The 22,357-nt window shown below is 42.0% G+C and overlaps 1 protein-coding gene across 6 annotated transcripts in view; it reads right to left on the bottom strand.

The window, feature by feature from the left end:
* The window catches only part of LOC126762980 (antigen LPMC-61), a 140,297-nt gene that overhangs the window by 93,445 nt on the left and 24,495 nt on the right, over nt 1-22,357 (bottom strand). The window contains exon 1 of one of the 6 annotated variants that reach the window (XM_050480099.1): nt 5,045-5,465. The exons of the other annotated variants lie outside the window; for them this stretch is intronic. Coding sequence (XP_050336056.1) covers nt 5,045-5,046 — 2 coding nt within the window. The 5' untranslated portion in view covers nt 5,047-5,465. Of the gene's footprint in view, nt 1-5,044; nt 5,466-22,357 lie in introns of those variants that run through there. 6 annotated transcript variants of the gene reach the window in all.

Genomic DNA, 22,357 nt, shown 5'->3' with positions numbered 1-22,357 from the left:
TTGTGTAGCTATTTACTATTTTTTTATTATATTTGCTCTTTCTGGCTTTCCACGTTCATGTTGAAAAATGACTTATCGAAATAGTGGATCAAAATAAAAAGCCAAACTAAAATTCCAATTTCGTATTTTCGAATTTCTGTCACAAATTAACAGCTCTGCGAATATTGCAATGAAATCTACTCTTTTCGAGTCTTGAAAGCCCAACAATATTCAAATGTATCTATAGCACAAATGACTTAAACCCACAATTCTACATTAAATACATAAATATTGAGCTTCACTGTGATCGTAAAATTACCAGCTTCGGGAATCCTGAAATTCTTATATCGATCTTGCCTTGTGGCATCGGTGTCGGGGAGAAAATTATTTTTGCGCATAAAAGTTTTGTTTGCGCGCTTTGTGCTCGTCAAAAGTCATAATATAAATGATATGAGAATCACTTCAGTTTAAAAGTTATAAAAACGCGCTAAGAAGCGCCAACATATTCATTCAAGGGTTCATGGCGTAAAATCTGCTTTTATGGGCATCTCTTTTATTGCAAATCTCTGCTCGCTGCTCATTAGGCGTTTAGTATTTCCAATATTGATGAAATAAATAAGCGAATGCGAGTTTATGCCGCAATGAATGCGGAAAGTTCATAAAAAGTGTCATTACGCCGTTATTACGGTTTTTATGAAAGCGTGTTGCACATTTGTTTGTATAAGCGCTCGTGAGAGCACATGTACATATCTACCTCAGAAAGCATATAAATATGAGTGCGGAATGAATCTCAGCAGCTCATTTCTTTAGCTGCTGGAGCTTGCTTTAGTTTTCCATTTCAAATATCAATTTAAAGAATCCTAAACGGTACAATTTTCCTCGAAGCGCTCTCTAAAATGCTGCGTCTGTGTTTCATACGTGATTCCTTTGCTCAGCAATAAAACATTAAGGTGTATTTAAAGCCGCGCCGAAGCTGGCATCGCCATCTTTCAAATGACAAAATATATAAGGACCTGCACACAACTAAGGTTGCTAGACAATCAGGAGATTCTTGAATGTGTGTGTGTCCATTACTTTGATGACTCTACTTGACTTGAATGACAAAAAAATCGCTGCACAATGTGCCACGAACTCCAAATCATAGTTACAATGCGGAATTGTGCGCCACTCCAGAGCAACCCATGCGACATACACATGCACATACACACATGACAACTCTTTCTGCCTGCAAGGGAGCGGCGGACGCAGTGCGAGCGTGTATCCACTTGCTTATGCGTAGCACGTGCGACATCAGCGCGCGAATTGCAGCACTAAAGGTGTTTTGGCTGGCAGCTTAGCAGCGATTCGCCATTGTGCTGGCGTAATTCACATCGCCCTAAATGCGATATAACCTCAATGTGCCAGCTCGCCGTTGTCGCTTTTTGACGCTTTTCGTCGCCATTGTGCGATGGATTTGCGGATGCCGCCGTTACGTACGGCAAGGTTCGTGTGTATTGTTATTTGGTGCACCGTTAGCTGCCATCATCACGGTTTTTTGTCTCCTGGTGGCTTTGGCCACCGACATAATGACATTATCGCTTGCATCTTTGATACAAAGTACAGGTGTGGAAATGTCAAACAAGTTGCCGTGCCGCGGCAAAGACATCAATGCTCGTACGACTAACGAATGCTCGTCATATTCATCCCAATTCAGTGTGGCGTCTGCGTAAGCGTTTCCTCGTGATTCGGTTGTAGAACGTTCTTTTATATCCTTGCCTAATCGCTCACACTGCCTTCGGATGTTTCTAACTCATTTGGTGTAAGGTATCCCACGTGCCACAGAAGCACCACCGTCTTTGATTTTGCGTACTTTTCCTAATTGCAGACGATTTTAACTGGTTAACATTTGCTATACAAAATCTTTCATAACCTAAAAGGAATCTCTAGAAAGATTTGCCGAAATGTTGACAAAGATTTTAAGCCTTTATTTTGAAAAGTATCGAAACTGATATATTTGACAACAGATTTGGTTGATAAATTAGATTGAGATGGCCAGCAAAGGCTCAAGCCTTATTTGATTCAAGATATGCCTCTGTGGATTATGTTGTAAAAGCATGTTTTTTAGTAGCCGTGTATTCAAACTCCCAGAGGTGATTTAGTGACTTATGCCCAGAGCATGTTGAAATTATGGAGGGAATATTTCTCCAGACTGCTGAAAGGCAGCGAAAGCATAACGCCAGGAGATGGTAAACCCGATTCCCCAATCGATGACGATAGAGCGGACGTTCCATTACCCGAACAAGAAAAAATTCGAATACAAATTACCAGATTGAAGAAGAACAAAAATGCGGGTGCTGCTGGATTGCCAGCCGAGCTATTCAAATACGGCGGCAAAGAACTGATAAGGAGCAAGAATCAGCTTCTTTGTAGTATATGGTCTGACGAAAGAAGGCCCGACGATTGTAATTTAAGTGTGCTCTGCCCAGTCCATAAAAGAGAGACCCCACAATCTGCGCCAACTATCGTGGGATAAGCCCAGCCTCCTCAATATCGCATATAAGGTTCTATCGAACGTATTGTGTGAAAGATTAAAACCTACCGTCAACAAACTGTTTGGACCTTATCAGTGTGTCTTAAGGCTTAGAAAATCAATAATTAACCAGATATTCTATATGCGTCAAGTCTTGAAAAAGACCTGTGAAATGAGGATGGACACACACCCCTCTTCGTGGATGTTTAAGCTGCTAAAAGCTCTGTCAGGATCGGGAAGGACCTCTCCGAGCCGTTCGACGCCTTTAATTTACTCCTGGAAAAAATAATTCGACCTGTAGATCTGAGTAGGGAAAGTACAATCTTCTAAAAGAGTATACATATCCTCCCGTAAGCCGATGACATCGATATCATTGGCCATAACAACTGCTCCGTGAGTTCTCCTTTCTCTAGACTGGATTAGGAAGCGAAGCAAATCGGTCTGCTAGTGAACGAAAAAACAGTCGTCGCACTAGCACTAGTCACTATTGAAAGTCATAACTTCGAAGTCGTATATAATTTCGTCTATCTTGGAACCAGTCTCCAAATCTAACGCAGAATAATTCATGTCAACAGGGGCTACTGCGAACTGAGTAGGAAATTTAGAAGTAAAGTCCTCTCTCCACGAACAAAGAACAAATTCTACAAGTCACTCATTATCCCCGTTCTGCTGTATGGTGCAGAGGCATGGACGAGGACAATATCCGATGAGTCGACGTTAGGAGTTTTCGAGAGTAAGGTTCTGCGGAGGATGTATGGTCCTTTGTATATTGGCAACAGCAAATTCCGCAGTCGATGGAATTATGAGCTATACGACATATTGACATAGTTCAGCGAATTAAGATCTAGCGATTACGCTGGTTAGGTCAAGTGGTCCGAATCTATGAAAACACTCCAGCTCTGAGAGTATTCGAAGTAGTACGAATTGACGCCAAACAGCGAAAAGGAAGAACTGCCGCGCTGTTGTAAACTGGGCTATAACCGCGTAGGTGGCATCTAATGTCTAATGGTGGTGTGTGAATGCGAGCAGTTCTCAGGTGCTATTGACCTTGATTTTTCTTTGTCAAAGTCAATTTTCAAAAATAAAATACACTATAATAACTAGTCTGCTGAGGTAAGGTGGGACTTGGGAACTACAATTACTATGAGTAATTGTACAAATATGTATGTAAGTATGTATACACGTAGAATAGTATTGAAGGGTAGTGGCGAAATTTCATCAAAACTCATATAAGCAACTTGCAACACAACATTTACCGTTACTACACTAATTCGCTTGATAACAACAACGACGTGGGAGAGCTCTTTCAAACAAACGTACACATAAATGCTTGAATATAACAGCAGATAAATCGCTGCTAACAAATAGTCACGAAAAGCAAAAAAAAAATCGGAAAAATACCTGCAATCGAAAATCAAATCAAAAGCAAAATAAAATGGATTTGTTAGATAGAGATCTCGTACCTGCCAAACGAAAAGCGCGAACACCTATTTTAAAGCTAATGAATCAGTGATGTAGACAACGCGCGCTGCTAAGTTTCTGCACAAACACATACACACGCGGTTAATTAATCGTCGGCGGGGAAAAGCGGCTGACTCACGAAAGAGGTGAACGTGTGTGAATGTGTATTTGTTGGCTGCCTGTGATCGCAGTTGCCACAGGTGGATGAATCAGCCGGTCATAGCTCATCGCTCGCTAGTCGCATTAGTTAAACATTGTCTAAATCCCAGCGTTAGTATGAGGTGCTTTGTGTTTGTGCAGCTTTTGTTCTTGTTGAATTTTGCGGTAAATTTATAATAATTTGTTGTTATGTTTATCTCATTCGGTGGCCGCAGAAGTCCTCGAGCTAATCGCAGATCATTGCCAACAGGTGCATGCATCATTCAAACATGCTTGAGTGACTAAATGTTTGTGCACGTGTGTGTATGTGTGTGTGAAATATTTATTATTTAATATTTTAGCTGAGCAGCGCACCTTGAATTCGTAGGTTAGGGTGAGAGTGAGCGCAACAATAACGGATTCTTTTGCCTCTTGGCAGCCATAGAGATTGAATTAGAGGTGAAAACAGAGCTGCGGGGGCGTAAAAATATTTGAACACTATCCTTAGCGGATTGAAACATCAAATAGGTGCTGGTATAGGCGATTATTTGAGCTTACAAGATAAACAAGTTCAAAAAAATCTAGAAAAATCGCCATTTACGATTAAATTCTGAAAACAAGAGAATCTAGATTCTTGGAATTCCTGAATATCGCATTTTAATATTCAATATAAGCACTTGGTGGCTCAATCGCCTACCCGATATCCTATACTATATGCTTCTAAACATATATACGTACATGTGTGTGTAGTAATGTAAAGAAATTTTATATTCTTCTGGCAAATCTGGCCTTTTGGGCACTCTCTGTTTATAATGCAAATATGAAGAGACAACCATAATTTTATTAATAATTTTCATTGCCAACAACATGTGTTAAAAGCACATATACATACATACATTCATGCACTAGTATATGTATGTATGCATGTACATAAATGTTTGCTGTTGGTGTACGTACATTTTCTAGTTGCTGGTATTTTCAAGGGCAGCAGCGAGCAGCGTTGAGTGTTTGTTGCTGTCGTGGACTGATTACCGAGTCGCGTTTCTAAAATATAACTTTTCGGAATTCCAATAATTGTTCGTAAGTTCGCGTTTGAGTTTTTCGGGTTTCTTCACTGTTTTTTACACCGTTAACTAGTGGGTCACTTGGCGTTGCGTGCCTTTGGTATTGTTTTGAAGTTTTCTTCACCCCTTTCGCGCTTGAAAATGTTCAAAACATCACCGTTATTGACCGGGTGCTTCACTTATTTGTTGGTTGAACAATGAACTGACTGAATGCCTCGCAGTTGATTATCTCGTTTGCTGGTTATCTTTTGTTGATTTGTAGATTCGCTTGTTTGGCTTTGCTTTCAGCGCACTGATTGTCAACGACAAACGTTTTCCACTCCGAAACACTAAAAAGACTAAAAAATCTGTCGCCGCGTTGACAATGCAAAGGCCGCAAAATTTCAAACGCAACGTGCGGCTTCAATACCGACGTACTTAACTACATGCAGCCAGGTGTATGTAGTATGTCGGGCAGCAGAGGCGCTGCAGCGCGAGTGGTGGTGCAGCGCAGCGTGGCGCTGGTGTGTCGCTGCTGCTGTGACTGCCATCGTTACGGCCGTTGTTGGCGCTGGCGCTCGTTGCTGTTGTTGGACATTTCGCTGTTTTCGCATTTTATGGCGTCGACAGCGCCGTCTCATAGCTACAATTAAAGCTTTTGAGCAAATAATCTACACACACACACACGCACACCTGATTGTGCTTTAAACGTACATATGTACTTGCTCAAATGTGTTTCAGCAGATATCTGCGAAACTATGTGGCTGCATTTTATCTACTCTGCGATTTGAAGGTGAGCTAATACACGAACAATAAAAGTTAAGGTGCGAGTTTGAAAATTTTTGTACGGAGCACTGGAAAATAATAATTAATTGTGCTTTATTCGAAAATTTGGTGCTTATAAGAACAGAGGAACAACCAGTACGGCCCTATGTAAAATGGAATTAGGCGTCTTTGTGACTTCCACTATTGTTGTCAATTGCTTATTCAAGGTTCAGCACATTACTTTCAGTTCATAATTCTGGTGATTGAGAGGCATGTTAGACCCTGTTATGTGGTTTCTTATAGCCTTGACAGACGGCAGCGTTAACTGCGCACTTAATCAGTTCCAAATTTGTAGGTGGCAGACGGCAGCTATGCGAGTTTGAAACTCTTCTAAACAGCTGATAGTTATTTTTATAATATTTTCAATGAAAATGAATGGATGATAAACATTGCTGTTGTTAGCCGTCCAATAGTTACAAAACCATTTTTTATTACAGGATTAAATGGGAGTTAGAAATAGAGGAATCTTCACTAACTCCTGAATTAATCCGGATTAATGCAGTTAATTCGGATTAACGCCAATCGCTCATTAGCAAAACATGCAAGAGTTCATATTTTTATCTTCGGTTGTCATGGCACAAGTTTTATCTTCTGATCTCATGAATCAAGTAAAAAATCATGTTGATCTTTAATTCTTCCTCAACTTTAAGATGACCGTTGTTCAAGTCGGAAAAGTCAATCTCTCTATCTCAGACCGCCAAAGTTATGTCAATACATGAAGAAATACTAAAATTGTGTTCAAATTTTAATTGTTGCAATAAACTAAGTTTTTTAATTTGCACAATTTTTCACAGTTTTCAAAAACTTCCCTATAACCAGTGAGGGTTTCACCAACCGATTTGTGTCTACAAGTCCGAGCAAAATCTAAAGCGAAGCTAACACCTTTCGAGCAATGTTGGCGAAGTCGCTCCCTTCTCAACATCAATAATTTCTAAAAACTTCCACATAGCCAGTGAGGCTGCTCCCGCTTGTTGGCACCGAAGTGCTGAAAACTTTAAGTTGCTTCATGTCAGAGAGATGGCTACCGAGGGTTTCTAGAAGCGCCAAGGTATTGAAACCGCTTACACTCCATCTTCTTTATTACGCAGCCTTTCCATTCTCGCAGTGTACAATATTTATGTTTGCAGAGACATAGCACATACATACATGCATACATTCAGTGTGCTTTGCTCGCTTTCATTGCGCCTCGCGCCCCACAGGTGGAATACACAATTCTTAAATATCTCACGACAGCTCATTTGGAAAATAAGTGCGCAAAAATTCATAATTTTCTTCTCTCTTTCACCATTTTTTCGCTAAATTAATTCGTGGAATTCGTTTTATTCGCACAGCAACATGTTGCTAGAAGAAGCGCAACAATTAGCCAACATGCTTTTGAGACCTTCGCTGCATGCACTTATACATACATATAGCATCAGTATGTACATTTTTATGTGAATACCGTTTGTCAAAGCAACAATGCAGCAACAAGTAAACAAAGAAATATTTTTTCCGTTTTTGATTTTCGTATTTTATCAAACACACACATAAGTATGTAAATTCATAGGTACACACAGTGCTCATGTCGCTCATACTTTCATCGCCTCGCTACAATTGGGCAGCACTTGCATAACCATTTAGGTGGTAAATATGTACAAGTGTACGAGCATAGCGCTGCTCTGCGCCGTTTCGCTGGCTGCCCACTGGCTAGTCGCTTGTTGCTTGCAACATGCTGTTGGCGGGTAATGAGCGTGCGCATGTGTCTGTTGCAATTAAATAGCTGTTAATGCTGGAATAATTCTTGTTATCTGAACGGTTATTTTTATTGCCACCACTGCTGCGGCAAATAGTGCCACATCTTCTCGCCGCTTTTGTATATTTTTCATGGCCACTTCAGTTCGCTGGCGCTGCTGTTTGGGGATTCAGTGTTTATTTGTCTATTTGATATGCGCCATTTTGGGCAAGTTGACTCTGCCATTTTCGAAACATTTTCGAACTCAATGCAATACTTGCTATGAGCAAGCGTTACATTATGTTGTTGTCATATTCGGCGTTGAGTATTATGGCAACAGTACGAAATGTCATTGTCAATATTATTGTAGCTTAGACTGCTCTTATATAGGCAAACTGATGGCAGCGTTGATTTATTGCAATTTAGCGAGCGATTTTACAAAGCCTAAATTTTTCCACTTTTTAGTTTAGCGTCATTTTATTATTCTTTTTTGATATAAAACTAAATTTTCATAAAACCTTACAACAATATATGTATATCTGATTGACAGCTGTTGGTTTTGGTTTCTGTTATTCAACACCATTTTGCGAACAATCGAAATTGCAACTAAAATATTTGCGGTCTTATGGTTTTGCCGTGAGAATTGTGCACTTTGTTGTTGCATTTTAACAACACTTAATAAATTGCTTTAAAGACGTAAAGTTGAGCAAATTAGTCTTTTGAATGCTTACACATTTTTAATAACGCCACTGCCACTGACTATCTATTCAAAACGAAATTCCTCAAAGCGGTACAAAGGCAAAGCTAAGTAGACCGCGTCGCTGCGATGAAATAGTTTAGTTGTTTTTGTTGGGCAATGATATTTTTTCATAGAAAAATTCCAAGGGAAAAGGTAAAATAGTGGAAAAATTCTTGCAGAAAACGCTGACAAAGGCGCTTCACTATTGTAGAGCCATTGTTTACAGCCCTTGTAGCAGTAAGGACCAACGATGCAACAGATGAATATTGAATGAGGCGGGTAATGTGCTCTGAGCGCCCTGCAGGCTTGATATACTAAGATGATTTGCACCCAACGCACCATGTATTTTGACATTTACGCGTGAGCGACTGACAAATTCTGACGATATTTTTTTGTAACAGAAATTCACCAAAAGGGTTATCATATGCCAAACACAACATTTTAATTTAATTTGGTGGAAACTCTGAAATCTTAGATCATTGCCACTTGTTTTCTTTCAGATATTGTTGTTGTTTTAGCGTCCCCATTGAGGTGGTAAGCATGAGCTAAGTTGTCGTCGACGTCACCTAACGGGATTCAGAAGAAACGTGCTGTTTCGACAGTGTCGAACCAAAGGGTGAGGAGTATCAGATGAGTGGGGTTGGTGGGGCATGCAAAGAGGTGGCCACTGTCATGCGGAGACTCATGGTACGTTGGAATATATTGGAAATGTCGAGGTCTATTCTTGCTACAGTATCCAGAACGAAGCTGGACGAAGGGTCTCTCCCGTTTCACGAGGCAACTCGAGCTGGTGGTTTGACTCCAAGTACTCGTACGCCATTCACGGAGAGGGATACGGTGAAGGTGTTAAGTGGAGTGGAGTCACTGTGAATGGCGGTCAGTGCTTCGATTCCAATCGACTTAGATCGAAAAGACTGTAAGAAATGTCTCTTTTTTGCACTTATCCCGTATTAGCAGGACTACGCTGTAAGCATTTGGGGTACACTGGTGGAGGTATCGATAGTGAGGCCGTAGAGACTGTTAAAATACGCGTCAAGCGGTAGCATGCTAAAGGATGACTATTTCTCTTGGACTTAGCAACTGAACTCCATCTGGTATCGCAAAGGACTAACATGGAACTGGCCCTTGCGTGGCTCTTTGGTCTACCAGATTAACCAAGCCTTACCTAACCCACTCTCCTTCAGCTAGTCTGCGGCTTGTGACGATTCGTTTGCAGATGTGATTTTAGTCGTTGGGTACAAAGCAGCTCGATTGGATTTTTTTTTTATTTAACGGTGGTGTTGAAGTAGACGGTGGCTCTGTGGCTCACAGCATTATGGTACTTGAGGCGCGCATTGCCTGTTGGTTACTGCTACAGCTGCTTAAGTCTGACAATGGCTAAAAATACCGCAAAAGATATTTCTCGAGAGCAGTGTCGCTCGAACTTGCCTCGCCGAACTTTATTATGGCCACTTTTTTAAGTGGTTCATGCGTTTCGTCCCCAACACTGCTATGACATTATTATTATTGTTGTACTTGGTGTTGTTAATGTAGCTATTGTCGTAATTCTTACCGCTTTGTGGCTTTTAGTCGAACACACCACACACATACGGCGGGAATAAGATATACTCATTCGCCCATTCGAGTCGCTCCCCATGTTGCAAGAGGCGCTGACGTTGTCGTGTAATCGTGTGTCACATTCGCAATCCACCGTCAAGCGTTACGGGTAGCGTGTGTGCAGCACATTCACCAGCTGCAGCTAGCACCTGTTCTTTTTGTCACATTCTTAATTTCAGCTCCCTTTTTTGCCTGGCTTTTCGCTGCATTACGGCAATAAAAAGTGGACTTGGACACAGCGAAAAAGTGAAACATCACAAAATAAAAGCAGCGTACTGTGAAAAGCCACCAGTAGAGGCAGGCAGACGGGCGGTTCGGAAATGTTGGCCAATGCATTGCGGCCTTCCACGGCAGTGTAATAAAGCGGTGTCTGCGTATGTATTTGTGGATGGCTTTGCAGCAACAACAGCAAATGCGTGAAAATCCGAAACCCGTCATGGCTAGGAAAGTAATGCAGCCGGGCTCATAACATAATTTATAACCAGGTCACTGGGTAGAAAATTGTAAAGTTGCGGTGGAACGTGCAACACACTGATTACATGCTGCCACGCGCTCACTGCAGGTGCCAGGGAGCGCTGCATGTGTGACTAACGGTGTGTTGCTGGCGACATGCACATAGCCATGCAATTGTGCTGACGTTTGTATGTGAGCGCGCCACCGTTGGTCTGCCGGTCATGTAAGCAAGCACTGCGGGTACGCCGTCATTGTTGGATGTGTTGCTCAATCGTATTGTGAGGAAATAGTGTTGTGCCGTCGTTATCTTTAACTTCTCGAGCACGTTTTTCTAAACTTACAACTATTATGGCTCATAAGGGAAGCAAAACGACAAAATATTACCAATTTATTGCTTCTGTGTACAAAGTCATGGAAGTTGTGGATCTGGCCCAACACCTGTGTATGTTTATGGTTATTGATATAATTGCAATGGACATTTGCCTACACGTAGCTACCTCGCTGAATTGGGCCTATTCGATATCCAAAGAATATAGGACTGTTCCTTGGACTAAATTCTCCAGCGACGAACTTCTCTACCTCGTTGAATTGGCCCTATTTGAGACGAATACAGGACTGGTTCTTGGAGCACACTCTCCAGCGACGGACTTCTTTAGCTCGTTGAATTGGGCCAATTCGAATTACAAGCCATTACCGGACCAACTTTTCCAGTGACGGACTTCTTTACCTCGCTGAATTGGGCCTATTCGGTTTCAAAAGAATACAGGGCTGGTCCTTGGACCAACTTCTCCAGCGACGGAATAACAGAGCAGAACGAAATTTTTTCCCGATGTTTAGATCAGAAACAGCAAAAGTTTCAGACTCAAGTTTACAATTTTTCATGCGTCTTTGAGAGAGTACCTATTCATTATACTTGTATGTATATGTGACTTAACCCTTGCAAATATAATTGAATGGATTATGTGAAACTGGAGGAAACACTTGGAACACCTTCAAATAAACGAGCATACATTGTCAACGCTTAAGAGTAATTCGAATGCTCGGAACATAGTTGAAAGAGAAACTTTAAACCTCTTGAAAAAGATGTCGAAAGCACTGCGTGCCTTATACGAGTACATATATGCCCAACTCATCCGCACCCAGCCTTGTTGTGGGCCATTGGGGAGTGATGTTGCCAGAGTGAGTGTACAACTCAATTTACATGAACACGCTACAGCGCGCAAACACAAACAAATAAGTGAAAAGTGGAAAAATAGCGCTCCATATTGCGGCGCTGGGCTCGGCTCGCTGCTGGCGTGGCTGTCATTCTCGTTAGTGTTGCTCGCAGAGTATCATGTTGCGGCTGTGGCAAGTACACGCGTTAAAGAAACTTTTATGCGGACGCGAAAATTGCAGCATTCTTCGTTTGCCAACAAAAGAAGAAGAAAAGCGCAAAGCAAATAAAATGAAAACAGAAATGAAATTTACGAAGAAAACGGCGATTCACTTATGGACACCAATGTTTGAGTGTGTTTTTGTATGGCGCTTGTATTGCTGATATTAGCAAGACTCAGCAAAGGCCGTGTGTGCGGCATCGGTTGCAACAACAGTTATATTAGCGGTAAGAGGGGGAACGCATGCGACTGCAGCTGGACCAACTTTTGTAAATAAAAAAATAATTACATGCGCTTACTGTGCCAACAACAATGTGTGGCGCAGGGAGTTGCCTCCAACATAGCAAATGACTTGCCGCTTGCATTTCTTTGCTTGCTACGTGGCTCGTATTACAGCACAAGCACACAGCGTCTTCGTTACACTCAGTGTGTTTGTTTGGTACGGCCTGCAACTTGCAGCGCTTAGGACAGTGGCGGCAGCTGCTGGCAGTCAGTGAGTATGGGAAATCAAAAGCCAAACTCACTCGCACCCAGAAGAACAGCAGCTGAAGAAAGCAGCGCCAGCAGAGCACTTACCGGCCGCGGCGCTTAAAGATTCTCCTCATGTGCCCAGCGCGCGTGTGACAGTTAGTTAGCGCCAGTGTGGTTCGCCGGTGACCTGCTTGTCGCGGTTCAACTCAATTTGTGTGCGCACTTGGCAACAGCGAATTTTCCTGTCATTTGGCAAATATTTGCAAAACGTGTTTGCTGCGAAAATGGACGCAATGAATTCTATTTGATGACTAGGACATCGTCATTACATAAAACACGCGAAACACGTCCCTGAATGCTTGCCACCGTTAGATGATGGCATGGAGGGGGTACTGCTAGATGTGGCGCTAGTGCTAGTACATAGTCGTGTGTATGCGGATTTATGAATTGCGTTCGAGTGTTGCCAATGTGAATTTTGAAAAAGTCTTAATTGTTTTCATCTTCCAATTTGCTTTTTCATATATACAAGGGCACTTCCGCTTAACACCGTGCCAAGCCACCGAAATATTGTCGTAACGAACAACAGATGAAGAGTATTTAGGAACATGCAATCCGTGACTTAGCGCTTTGCAGGTTGAAAGAGGACTCTAAAGCCGCATTGACTCGCCAATCAACCAGAGATGCGTATAGTAAGAACAGGACAAAGCGAAAGAAAAAATTCTTTACGTAGTTGAAGCCTCCTCTTATCACTCGTGCTTGAGCGCTCATCAATCTCGAAAAAAAAGTACGGGAAAAAATGTGCTGTGAAAAGGTCATGCATGACACAATTCTGCGGCTCCACACGAAAGAGTTTTCAATGCGAGTTTCTCATATTTCTTACTTCCTTTGTGGCTATTCCACTTACTTTATGGAAAATGTTCGGCTTTTAAGTCGAGTTCGGTGCTTCACGCCGACGCAGCGCCAACGTTTAGTACGCTGAGTGTATTAAACGATAATGGGCGCCTTTGGCATTGCGTGGTAGTAGAACCGTTGATCCAAAAAATGGAAGGCAGACGAAAAGAAACGCTGTGACAAAGTGTGAATGGCCGGTCGTTTAGTAGCTTGGTCGGTCATTGCGTGGTTAACTTCACTTCACAGTGCAATCTGGCGGGGCTGTTCGTGCCACACGCGCTGCGCCGGCTACACACCGCCAACGTCGCTGATATTCTTGTGCGGATAACACAAAGTGCACTCATAAATTGTTGTCCCTTCTGGTGGATTTCCAGCGTGAGGAAGTGTTGGGATTTTCCGCGATGAGCGCTCTAACTATGCTGATAGCTTAACTGCTGCTGTTAGTACAACTTTTCCCGCTGGTCGTGCGGCTGGCGCCAGATTCCTTGCAGCCGTCTCCAGGTTAGAAAAAGCCCCATAATAAATGTATGTGTGTGTTGAAGTGTTGTAGTTGCGTTGCTAACATTTTCTCATTCGTGTGACTTTCGTGCGGTGACGAAAAAATATATCACCTTTTGGAACGCACTTTGTTGCAAGTAGCCAAGCGCATGTTGCCGATCACAAAAGCAACGTGAGTGTCAATGTGACGGTGTGTGTTCATAATAGCTCTTTCTCCTTACTTTTCACTGTGCCACTGCAACTTGCTGTTGACGTCCGTGCCGCCTCTCGGTGCGCCAACTTATTTCGAATGAACGCACCAACAACATTTTGGCGACTTTGGCTGTGTGCGCTTACAAATCACTTTGCAGCGTGTTACCAGCAAACAACAACAACAAACGGATGATAACTTGCTGGCAGCAACAGTAACAACTTTTACGGCGTCTAATGTTTATGTTGTTACGCTTTCAGTTTTCACGCCAGCAAATTGTCACTTAACCTAATGGATGAGTAAGTGCTGGCGGCGCTCCGCTCGCACCTGTTGTTTTTGTTTTTTAGCCATTTGTTTTGATCACCAGCACACCCTTTGTTTAGCTAAATCACAGCGCATTGCCGTCGACAACAGCACAGCAAGCGGCTGCAGTCGCCGTGGTCGTGGTTCTTGCCATCCGTTGCAGGGAAATCTGCCAAAAGATAGCGCTGTTTTGTTCTTTGGCTTCCCCTTTTTGCTGTCGCTGCGTTCACGACAAGTCTTTTGCATCGATTTTGGGGGAAATTGAAAACTGAATGATTCACGCCGCAGCAATTTTCGGCCAACGCGACCACTAAGAACTGACTACTTAAGTAAACCAATTATACGAGGGACATTCGATATACACATTTTTTTTTTTAAGAACTCTTTAAATTCGTCATTAGCTTGCAAGGAGTAGAAATACAGAAATTAAGTACAACGAAGTAGATGTTCAGCTCTAAGAAAACCTAAAGTTATAGAATAATTGCAATGCTCCATAATGGGTGCTCCAAGTAGATGTACTTAACCTTTTCTGACAGAACACGCGTGTGTCGTGTCGTGTTCAGTGAACACGAAGAACGTGGAGAGTTGATTCGGCGCCGTTCGCAGCATCTTGGACTGACATGTGGAACGATTTGACGCAATTTGTGTCGAGGACTTAAATTGAAAGCGTACAAAATACAACGGAAGCCGCTCGATCTTCCCAAGCGTCATCGCTTCGCCTTATGGGCTTTTGAAAAGTTCCAAGAAGATCCGACGTTTTCGAACCAAATTTTGTTCAGCGATGAGACCCATTACCCAAAATTGCCACATTTGGGACGAAGACCAACCTGAAGGAATTCAAGAGCTGCCATTTTATTCAGCAAAAACAACGGTTTGGTGTGTCCTGTGGGCCGGTAGAATCATCGGTCCATATTTCTTCAAAAATGTTGCCGGAGAGAACGTAACCGTCAATGGCGAACGTTATCGCGAAATAATAACCGACTATTTGCTGCCTGGAATTGAGGCTTATGATCTCGGCGTCATTTGGTTTTAGCAAGACGGCGCCACTTCTCACACATCGCATCAATCAAAGGATTTATTGAGAGAACACTTCGGTGTGAAGATAATTTCACGTTTTGGGTCGATAGACCACCAAGATCGTGTTATATCACACCGTTAGTTTTTTTCCTGTGAGGGTATGTAAAGTCTAAACTCTATGCGGACATCCCGTTTCGATTCAGGCCTTGTAGCAAAACATTACGCTTGTCATTTGCCAGTTATCAGTCGAATTGCTCGAACAATTCATCGAAAATTGAACTCAACGGATGGACCATCTGAGACGTAGATGCGGTCAATATTTGAAAGAGATAATATTCAAAGAAATACATGCCAAAGAATATTCTTTCAAATTATAATAAAGTTTTCTCCTTAAATTTGAATTTTCTTTATTTTTTCTTTAAAAAGTAGGGAACCTAGAAATCGATCACTTTTTATATATTACATCAAGTATTACGCCCTGTTTATAGTTCGCTTTTTATCAATGTTCTCTGACAAAGTCTAGTTTTAAAGCCTTACCTTCTTGCTACGAACGTCAACAGTGTGAGAGAGCACAGAATATGACTATACTAGTTGGCGTTAACTGCTCGCGTGAACTATTCTACTTGCTTCATTTGACCAGGGATGATGCGGGCTGACATGACTGAGGAGGAAGGAAGGTTCCACAGATTTTACATTTGTGACGGAACCGATTAATATGCGAATGTTCGTACAAATCTTCGTGTTCAAGATTCTCATAAGGAAACATTGCGCGCCGCAAACAGGTGCAAGCTTTGTTGAAATGAAATGCAAACGCAGAAAAGGTGTATTCGGACTGTTTGCTTGATTTTGCACCATTTTTGTCGAATAGCTTTTTGATTAATTGATTGCAAATTAAACCAATTAAGAAGTTTCCCAATTTTTTCTCGAATATTTAATTGAAATGCATTTATGTATCAGCAAAGACAAACGGCAAAACGGTTTCTTACTGAAAGATTTTGCTGGATCAACTATTTGTAAGATGCATTTATTAGCATTCTCTTGAAGAAATGAGACTTCAAAACAATTTATTTCCAAATGACTTTTAAGATTTTTCTTTTAAGCGAGAAAAACTTGCTTGTGACCGATTGGATCCTCTTGTCTAAGACAATGCATAAAGCCATTAGAATGAATTGTGTGTCAGCATTGAGCGGTGGCTGCGATGAAATGTAAATTACTTGAGGTAACGGTGAATTCAAATTGATGCTTTGTGGGAAGTGCAACGACGGATACTTTAACTTTGTGTGGCGGGCATTAAGGTGGGTAGATGTCACAAACAGCATAAGAAATGTAAAATTTAAAATGCCATGCCATAAAATTAATATTTACCGTTGCACGAGCAGCCGAGAGCCATGCCGGCGAATTAGCACCGGTGGCAGATTCTTGAAGCGTCGCCGAACCGGCTACTCCCTGCAGCGCTGACTGCGGCTACTGTCGGTGGCGCTGGGTTGGGCGGTCGAAGCTGGGAAGCAGTGTTCAAGACGCCCGAGAGAGAAAATGCGAACGCCGAAAAAAAAAATGTCGAGCAAAAAGTGCTGAAAAGCACAAAACTACAAACAAACATAATTGTGTGATATTTGTGCAAACACTTGGTCAGCAGGAAACCGTTTTTGCTGCTGCAACCTTTCAATATTTGATGACTACAAATTGGACAATTGCGACAAGTGATTCTTCTCGTCCTTTGTTATATTTGGTTTGGTATTTTTTATTTTATTTGATTTCCGTCTTTTCTATGTTGCTTAGGTTTTGGGCTAGTCGGGTGTTAAATTAAAAGTTGCTGCACATTGGGGCTTAGTAGTAATTCTACTGTTTTGGATGAGTCTCGATGTTATCTGACTACTGCAGATCCTACAATTTCGGATACATTTTTATGATTTCTGCTTTTTAGCCGAAAACTGGAATCCTTCAGGTTGGTGGTGGCAACTCCAAGCTCTAAATCTAAATCTAAGCATTTGATTATGAATACTCGGTACTGTTTCGAGGCCGTGATTCCTCGAATGAAACCATAATAACCTTTGAAGGTAAAACAAGGCTTAGCAAGCAGGCAAAAACTAGACTCACATTCGGCAATTCAGTTAATATGCTCTGTGAATAGGAATAGTAAGAAAGAAAAGGCAGCCGAGTTGGCCCGCTCGGGAGCAGTTGGGAACATAATTCTCCTAAGCAGCTCCAGAACATTCAGCTCCTTCAGCGGTTGCTTAAAGCAATGGGTCCCAGAGGTACATATCAGGTCTTGGAGCGCCCTACAAAGTTATTTTGGGGTAGTGCTGATGGTGGACAGATCAAAAAACTTCTAACTTACTTCTAGGCAATAGCATCACAGTCATCGCAGGACACTTAGCCTTAAGATCTCTCCTTCACAAAATTAGAATTGGATATTCGGCGGAATGTAGAACATGCGCGGAGGGTGAGGAAACGCTGGAACCTTCCTTCCCTTCCGAATACGCTGCCTTCAGCCGCATGAGACGGGTTATATACTACGGCTCACAATGCTCCAACACCTTGGAAGACATGGTGGAAGACCTTAGAAGACATGGATGGAAAAAATAAGGTATTTTACAAAACACACTGAGTTCCTGGATATGAATTGCTTAGATTACCACACAGGGGCACAATTGGCCTAGGTGCGGCCGCACACGGTTCGGCGCACTCTCGCCTCCCTTTTCAACCAACCAACCAGTCAAATTGTGAGGTCAACCACTCCGAGAGCCGACACTTCGGGATGGAAACAGACAGAACTGCGAGTTTCGGTACGATTTAGGCACGTGCTTTGAGTAATACAAATAGATTAGTGAGTGTGGATGTGTTTGTGTTGCATGCATATCTCCCTGTATTTGTTTACCTTCGGACGACTGTGCGGTTTCCTGCCTTCTCGCCACGCGCTGCGGCCCGAGAAATGCGACCAACCACAGCCAGTCCAATACAATTTTTGTCATTACTTCAGTCCGCATTTTCGTTGTTGTTATTGTTGTTGTTGGCTTCCACTTGGCTACATAGCGTTGGAAATTCGTTCATTATATGTGATAGCCCGAATTAATCTTGCAGAAAATCACTCAATTATTTATGTTTATAATTAGGATAATTTAGCAGCGGTCATTTGGGCAGCGTTGCTATTTTGTGTGTGCTTAGCCACCGACCACCTAAGCGGTTCGACGGCCGTCGGCCATTAGTAATGAGCTGCCACACTAATTCTGCTCAATGCTCAACTCGCCGGGCACAAAAGCCAATTGCTGTTGTTGTTGTTATTACTGTATGGTGTAATGTTTTTGTTGTCGCTGTTGCTGTTGCTATTATTGTTGGGCTGGTGCTTAGTTATGTGGATTGCCGTAGGAATGCAGGTAAGCACAGATGTGTATGTGCGTGTGTGTGTGTGCATGTTGTTATTGTATGTTTTGATGTTGCCTTTGTGGCAAATACGCCGTTTACGTTGTTATTGCTATTATTGTGGGTTATGCTGTTTGCTATCACACAATTAATTTTGTTATTATTGCTCGAGCAACACGAAACACACACAAACACAACACACATATACATTTATACATACATGTGTAAGTGTGGCTGATAAGCAAATGCGCAGATGCTGCCGCTTTAATTGCGTTGTTGTTGTTTTTTTTTACTTCGGTGCAATTACAATTCATGTACGTTTCAATTGAGTTTAGTTTAGTGTGCGGAAGTGCATTACATAACGGTGAATTTCAAATTTATTGGAGGCGGTGTCAATTAATATTGCATGCAGGAGTTGCCATACTTTCAAACCGACCTTTTTGCAAGAATTGATTCAAACTTTTTGCTCAACTATTGCCACGCCGCTTTTCAAGCGAAGCCTCGCATTTATTGAGCAACTTTAGTGGTGCGCATGTTGGTGCTGTTGTTGTTGCGCCGTGGTGCTTGCGGTTGCCTTTGGTTAATCACCTCATAATAGACGCCTCGCAAATTCGATTCGATTTGATTGCTTTGTCTCGCGTCATTACGGCTAAATGCGTTGTGCGTCTGCGGCGTGCGCGGCAAATACATGCAACCAAACCAACAACAATTGACAGCCGATGAAACAACCGCAACAACTGCGGTCACTCCGTTGCGCGCCGCCACGGCCTCTCCTAATCCGCCACAGCCCGGCGCTGCTGCCTTTGCAAGCTCCCACTGGTGGCGTCATCGGTGGCGTCTGTTTCATCGCCAATAATAGAAATAGATAATTGGGTTGGCTGCGGTGTGCCAATGTCTGCATTATTTTGTATTTATGCCCCAATATGTGTGCACAAGCGGGATTAGGCGCTGCTAAATCGCAATCGATGGCAAAATTGTGCAACTGTTGCAGCTGGTGCAAGCAAATAACAGTAATTTGGTAGCCTGCTGGCGGCATGAGTGCCCAAGGAACGGTAGATTGGCAAAATAGGGTGTCGAGTGCAACTTTTTGCGCAGCAAACGGAAGGTGCTTCAAAAAGGACTCTTTGATGTATGCTACACACACACACACATTTATGAATGGAAGCCTTGCAACCCAAAGTGAGTGCTTGCCGCTCCTCATACTTGGTTGTTTTTCTTAGACGATCATTGTCTTTGTCAGTTATGTTCTTAAGGCATCAAATATCTTTGTCAAGGATAAAACGTGCTGTATATAGCTGCCACGGTGAGCTAAGCCTCCATTTGTAATTTTCGGGTTTAACGACATAACTTTTCGTCGCATAACATATACGCACACAGCGTTGTCGACACATGCTTACATACGGTATCTGAGGAGGGTGTTTGATATCTTGCACAGTAGCACACCCTTGTATTCATTCTCTGTATTCTCTCCGCAAGGTTACATTTAATTAACTCTGGCATCAGCCTGGGAGGGACGCTTGTATCCTGACATGCTCGTAGTTAATATTTGAACTCAGGCGATATACAGAGTATATACAAATATGATTGCGTAATTATATGCTGCCATCAAAAGCGTTACATAAGAATGTGCAATTAAATGCATTATAAAAAGTAATTGCGATTACATAGAACACGATACTCTGCAGGGGGTCGCAAAGGTGTTAAACTTCGTGGCGAAAATTGTTTAGGGGATGATGTGTGAAAGTGTGTGCGCGCACGTGTGATAAGCAGTTAACATGAAAAAATGCAATGAGCTGGTGGTAATTGAATGCGGTTCCTTGATAGCTACATTTTGCTCACACGCACTCCATTATTGTTATTGTTGCGTACTTTTGACTGAATTGCTGACACTTCGAGGCTCTTTAACGCGGCTGTTAATTCGGTGACGAGTGTGGTTTGAACCGACCACATTTATTCGAAGTGCAGACCTGCTCGGTAAGATTTCTTTCGCTTGCAGGGTTGAGTCATTGAACATACTCCATCCTTCTTAAGAGAAAAGCTCATATGACACCTGGTATAAGTATGTGTTTTTGACTGGGCGAAATGTATAGGAGAAGTTGACCTAGCCTTACACATATTTGTTAACCAAGTAGCGCACTATTTTATAATAAATATTTATTTAAGGGGTTACATGGGTTTAGGGGTCTCTAAACATTTTTTTGTCCTTAAATTTTTCAACACCTCTAGAATATCGTCCTAAATTTTCAAGTTGTTCCGAGTAGTTTTGTAGATACAGCCTTGAGAACTTGTGCACTTGTGACCCATTTTATTGTCTCTCAAACCTTTAAAGGGGTTTCCTCGAAACTGTGTTTTTGAAGTCGGTTGGCAAAATTTCTCAGGCACTACTCAACCGATCTCCTTGGAATTTTACACAGGTCTTTGAGATACAATTCTTAAAGACTTGCACGAAGGACTTTTTTCCTATTACAACTATTTAACAAAAAAAAAAATGTCGGGAAATTTTCAGTGAAATTTTAATTTTTTTGTAAAAATGTCTGTCAAAAATACAATTTTAGTTTTTTTCCTCCGTCCAAGTTCAAAGTTAAGGTTTTAACTAAAACAATTATCTTTTTTATTTTAGATGATCCTGTAAGAAGGGCGCATCTTTTTTCCGAGGGGTCACCGGAATTGGCTCAAACAACGAAAGAGAAGAACCACGGGCACGATAATGTAAACTCGGCTACAACTGCGTAAGCAGTGTCTAAGCCAATAAAGAAAACGAGATATGTGAAAAAAATCATATTTGGTCGGTCCTGAAGGATGTCGTTTAAAAAGAGGGACACCCCCAAAATAGGTTCTTTAAGAATGGGTAGTCGAAATAGTATTTTCGTGTTTTGTCAATAGATGTCGTTGTAGTCGTATATATAAGCCACCAATGAAATTTGTGAAGTTTGCGGAGACGATTCTGTATCAGTTCGTGTATCGAGATTCTGTATCGCACAACAATGGTTCGCTCGCTTCCGTTCTGGAAATTTCGATGTGAAAGATGCACCTCACTCTGGTCGACCTATCGTTGAAAAAGTCGATGAAATTATGGAAAAGATTGATCAGGACCGTTATATAAGCAGCCATGACATCGCTAAGAAACTTAACATTCATCATCAAACAGTTTTGAACCATTTAGAAAAGGCTGGCTACAAAAAGAAGCTCGACGTTTGGGTACCATATGAATTGTCTGGGAAAAATCGAATTAACATTTGCGATTTTTTGCTGAAACGAAATGAGATCGAACCTTTACCCTGAAACGAATGGTAACAGGAGACGAAAAGTGGATCAAATACAATGTACGAAAAAGATCATGGTCCAAGCGTGGTTAAGATCGTCAAATGGTCGCAAAGCCAGAAGTGACGCCTCGAAAGGTTATCCTAAGTATTTGGTGGGATTGGAAAGGAATCATCCACTATGAGCAGCTCCAGCCTGGTCGAACGATTGATTCTACATTTTACTGTCAACAACTGATGAGATTGAAGCATGCAATTGAAAAAAAACAACCAGGGATGATCAACAGAAATGGCTTCGTCTTCCATCAGGACAACGCTAGACCACCCAGATCTTTGATGACTCACAAAAACTGGGTGAGCTTGGCTGGGAAGATTTGATGCATCCACCATATAGCCCTGACCTGGCACGATCGGTCTAACATTTGTTTCGGTCAATGCAGAACTCCCTTAATGGAATAAAGTTGGCTTCAAGAAAAGTCTGTGAAAATTACTTGTCGCAGTGTTTCGCCGAGAAATCAGACACGTTTTACACTGATGGAA

Source organism: Bactrocera neohumeralis, chromosome 6 (genome assembly GCF_024586455.1).
Source record: "Bactrocera neohumeralis isolate Rockhampton chromosome 6, APGP_CSIRO_Bneo_wtdbg2-racon-allhic-juicebox.fasta_v2, whole genome shotgun sequence".
In the NCBI taxonomy this organism is placed as follows: domain Eukaryota; kingdom Metazoa; phylum Arthropoda; class Insecta; order Diptera; family Tephritidae; genus Bactrocera; species Bactrocera neohumeralis.
Note: the sequence above shows the minus strand (reverse complement) of the source record. Positions and strands in the feature narration are given on the sequence as shown.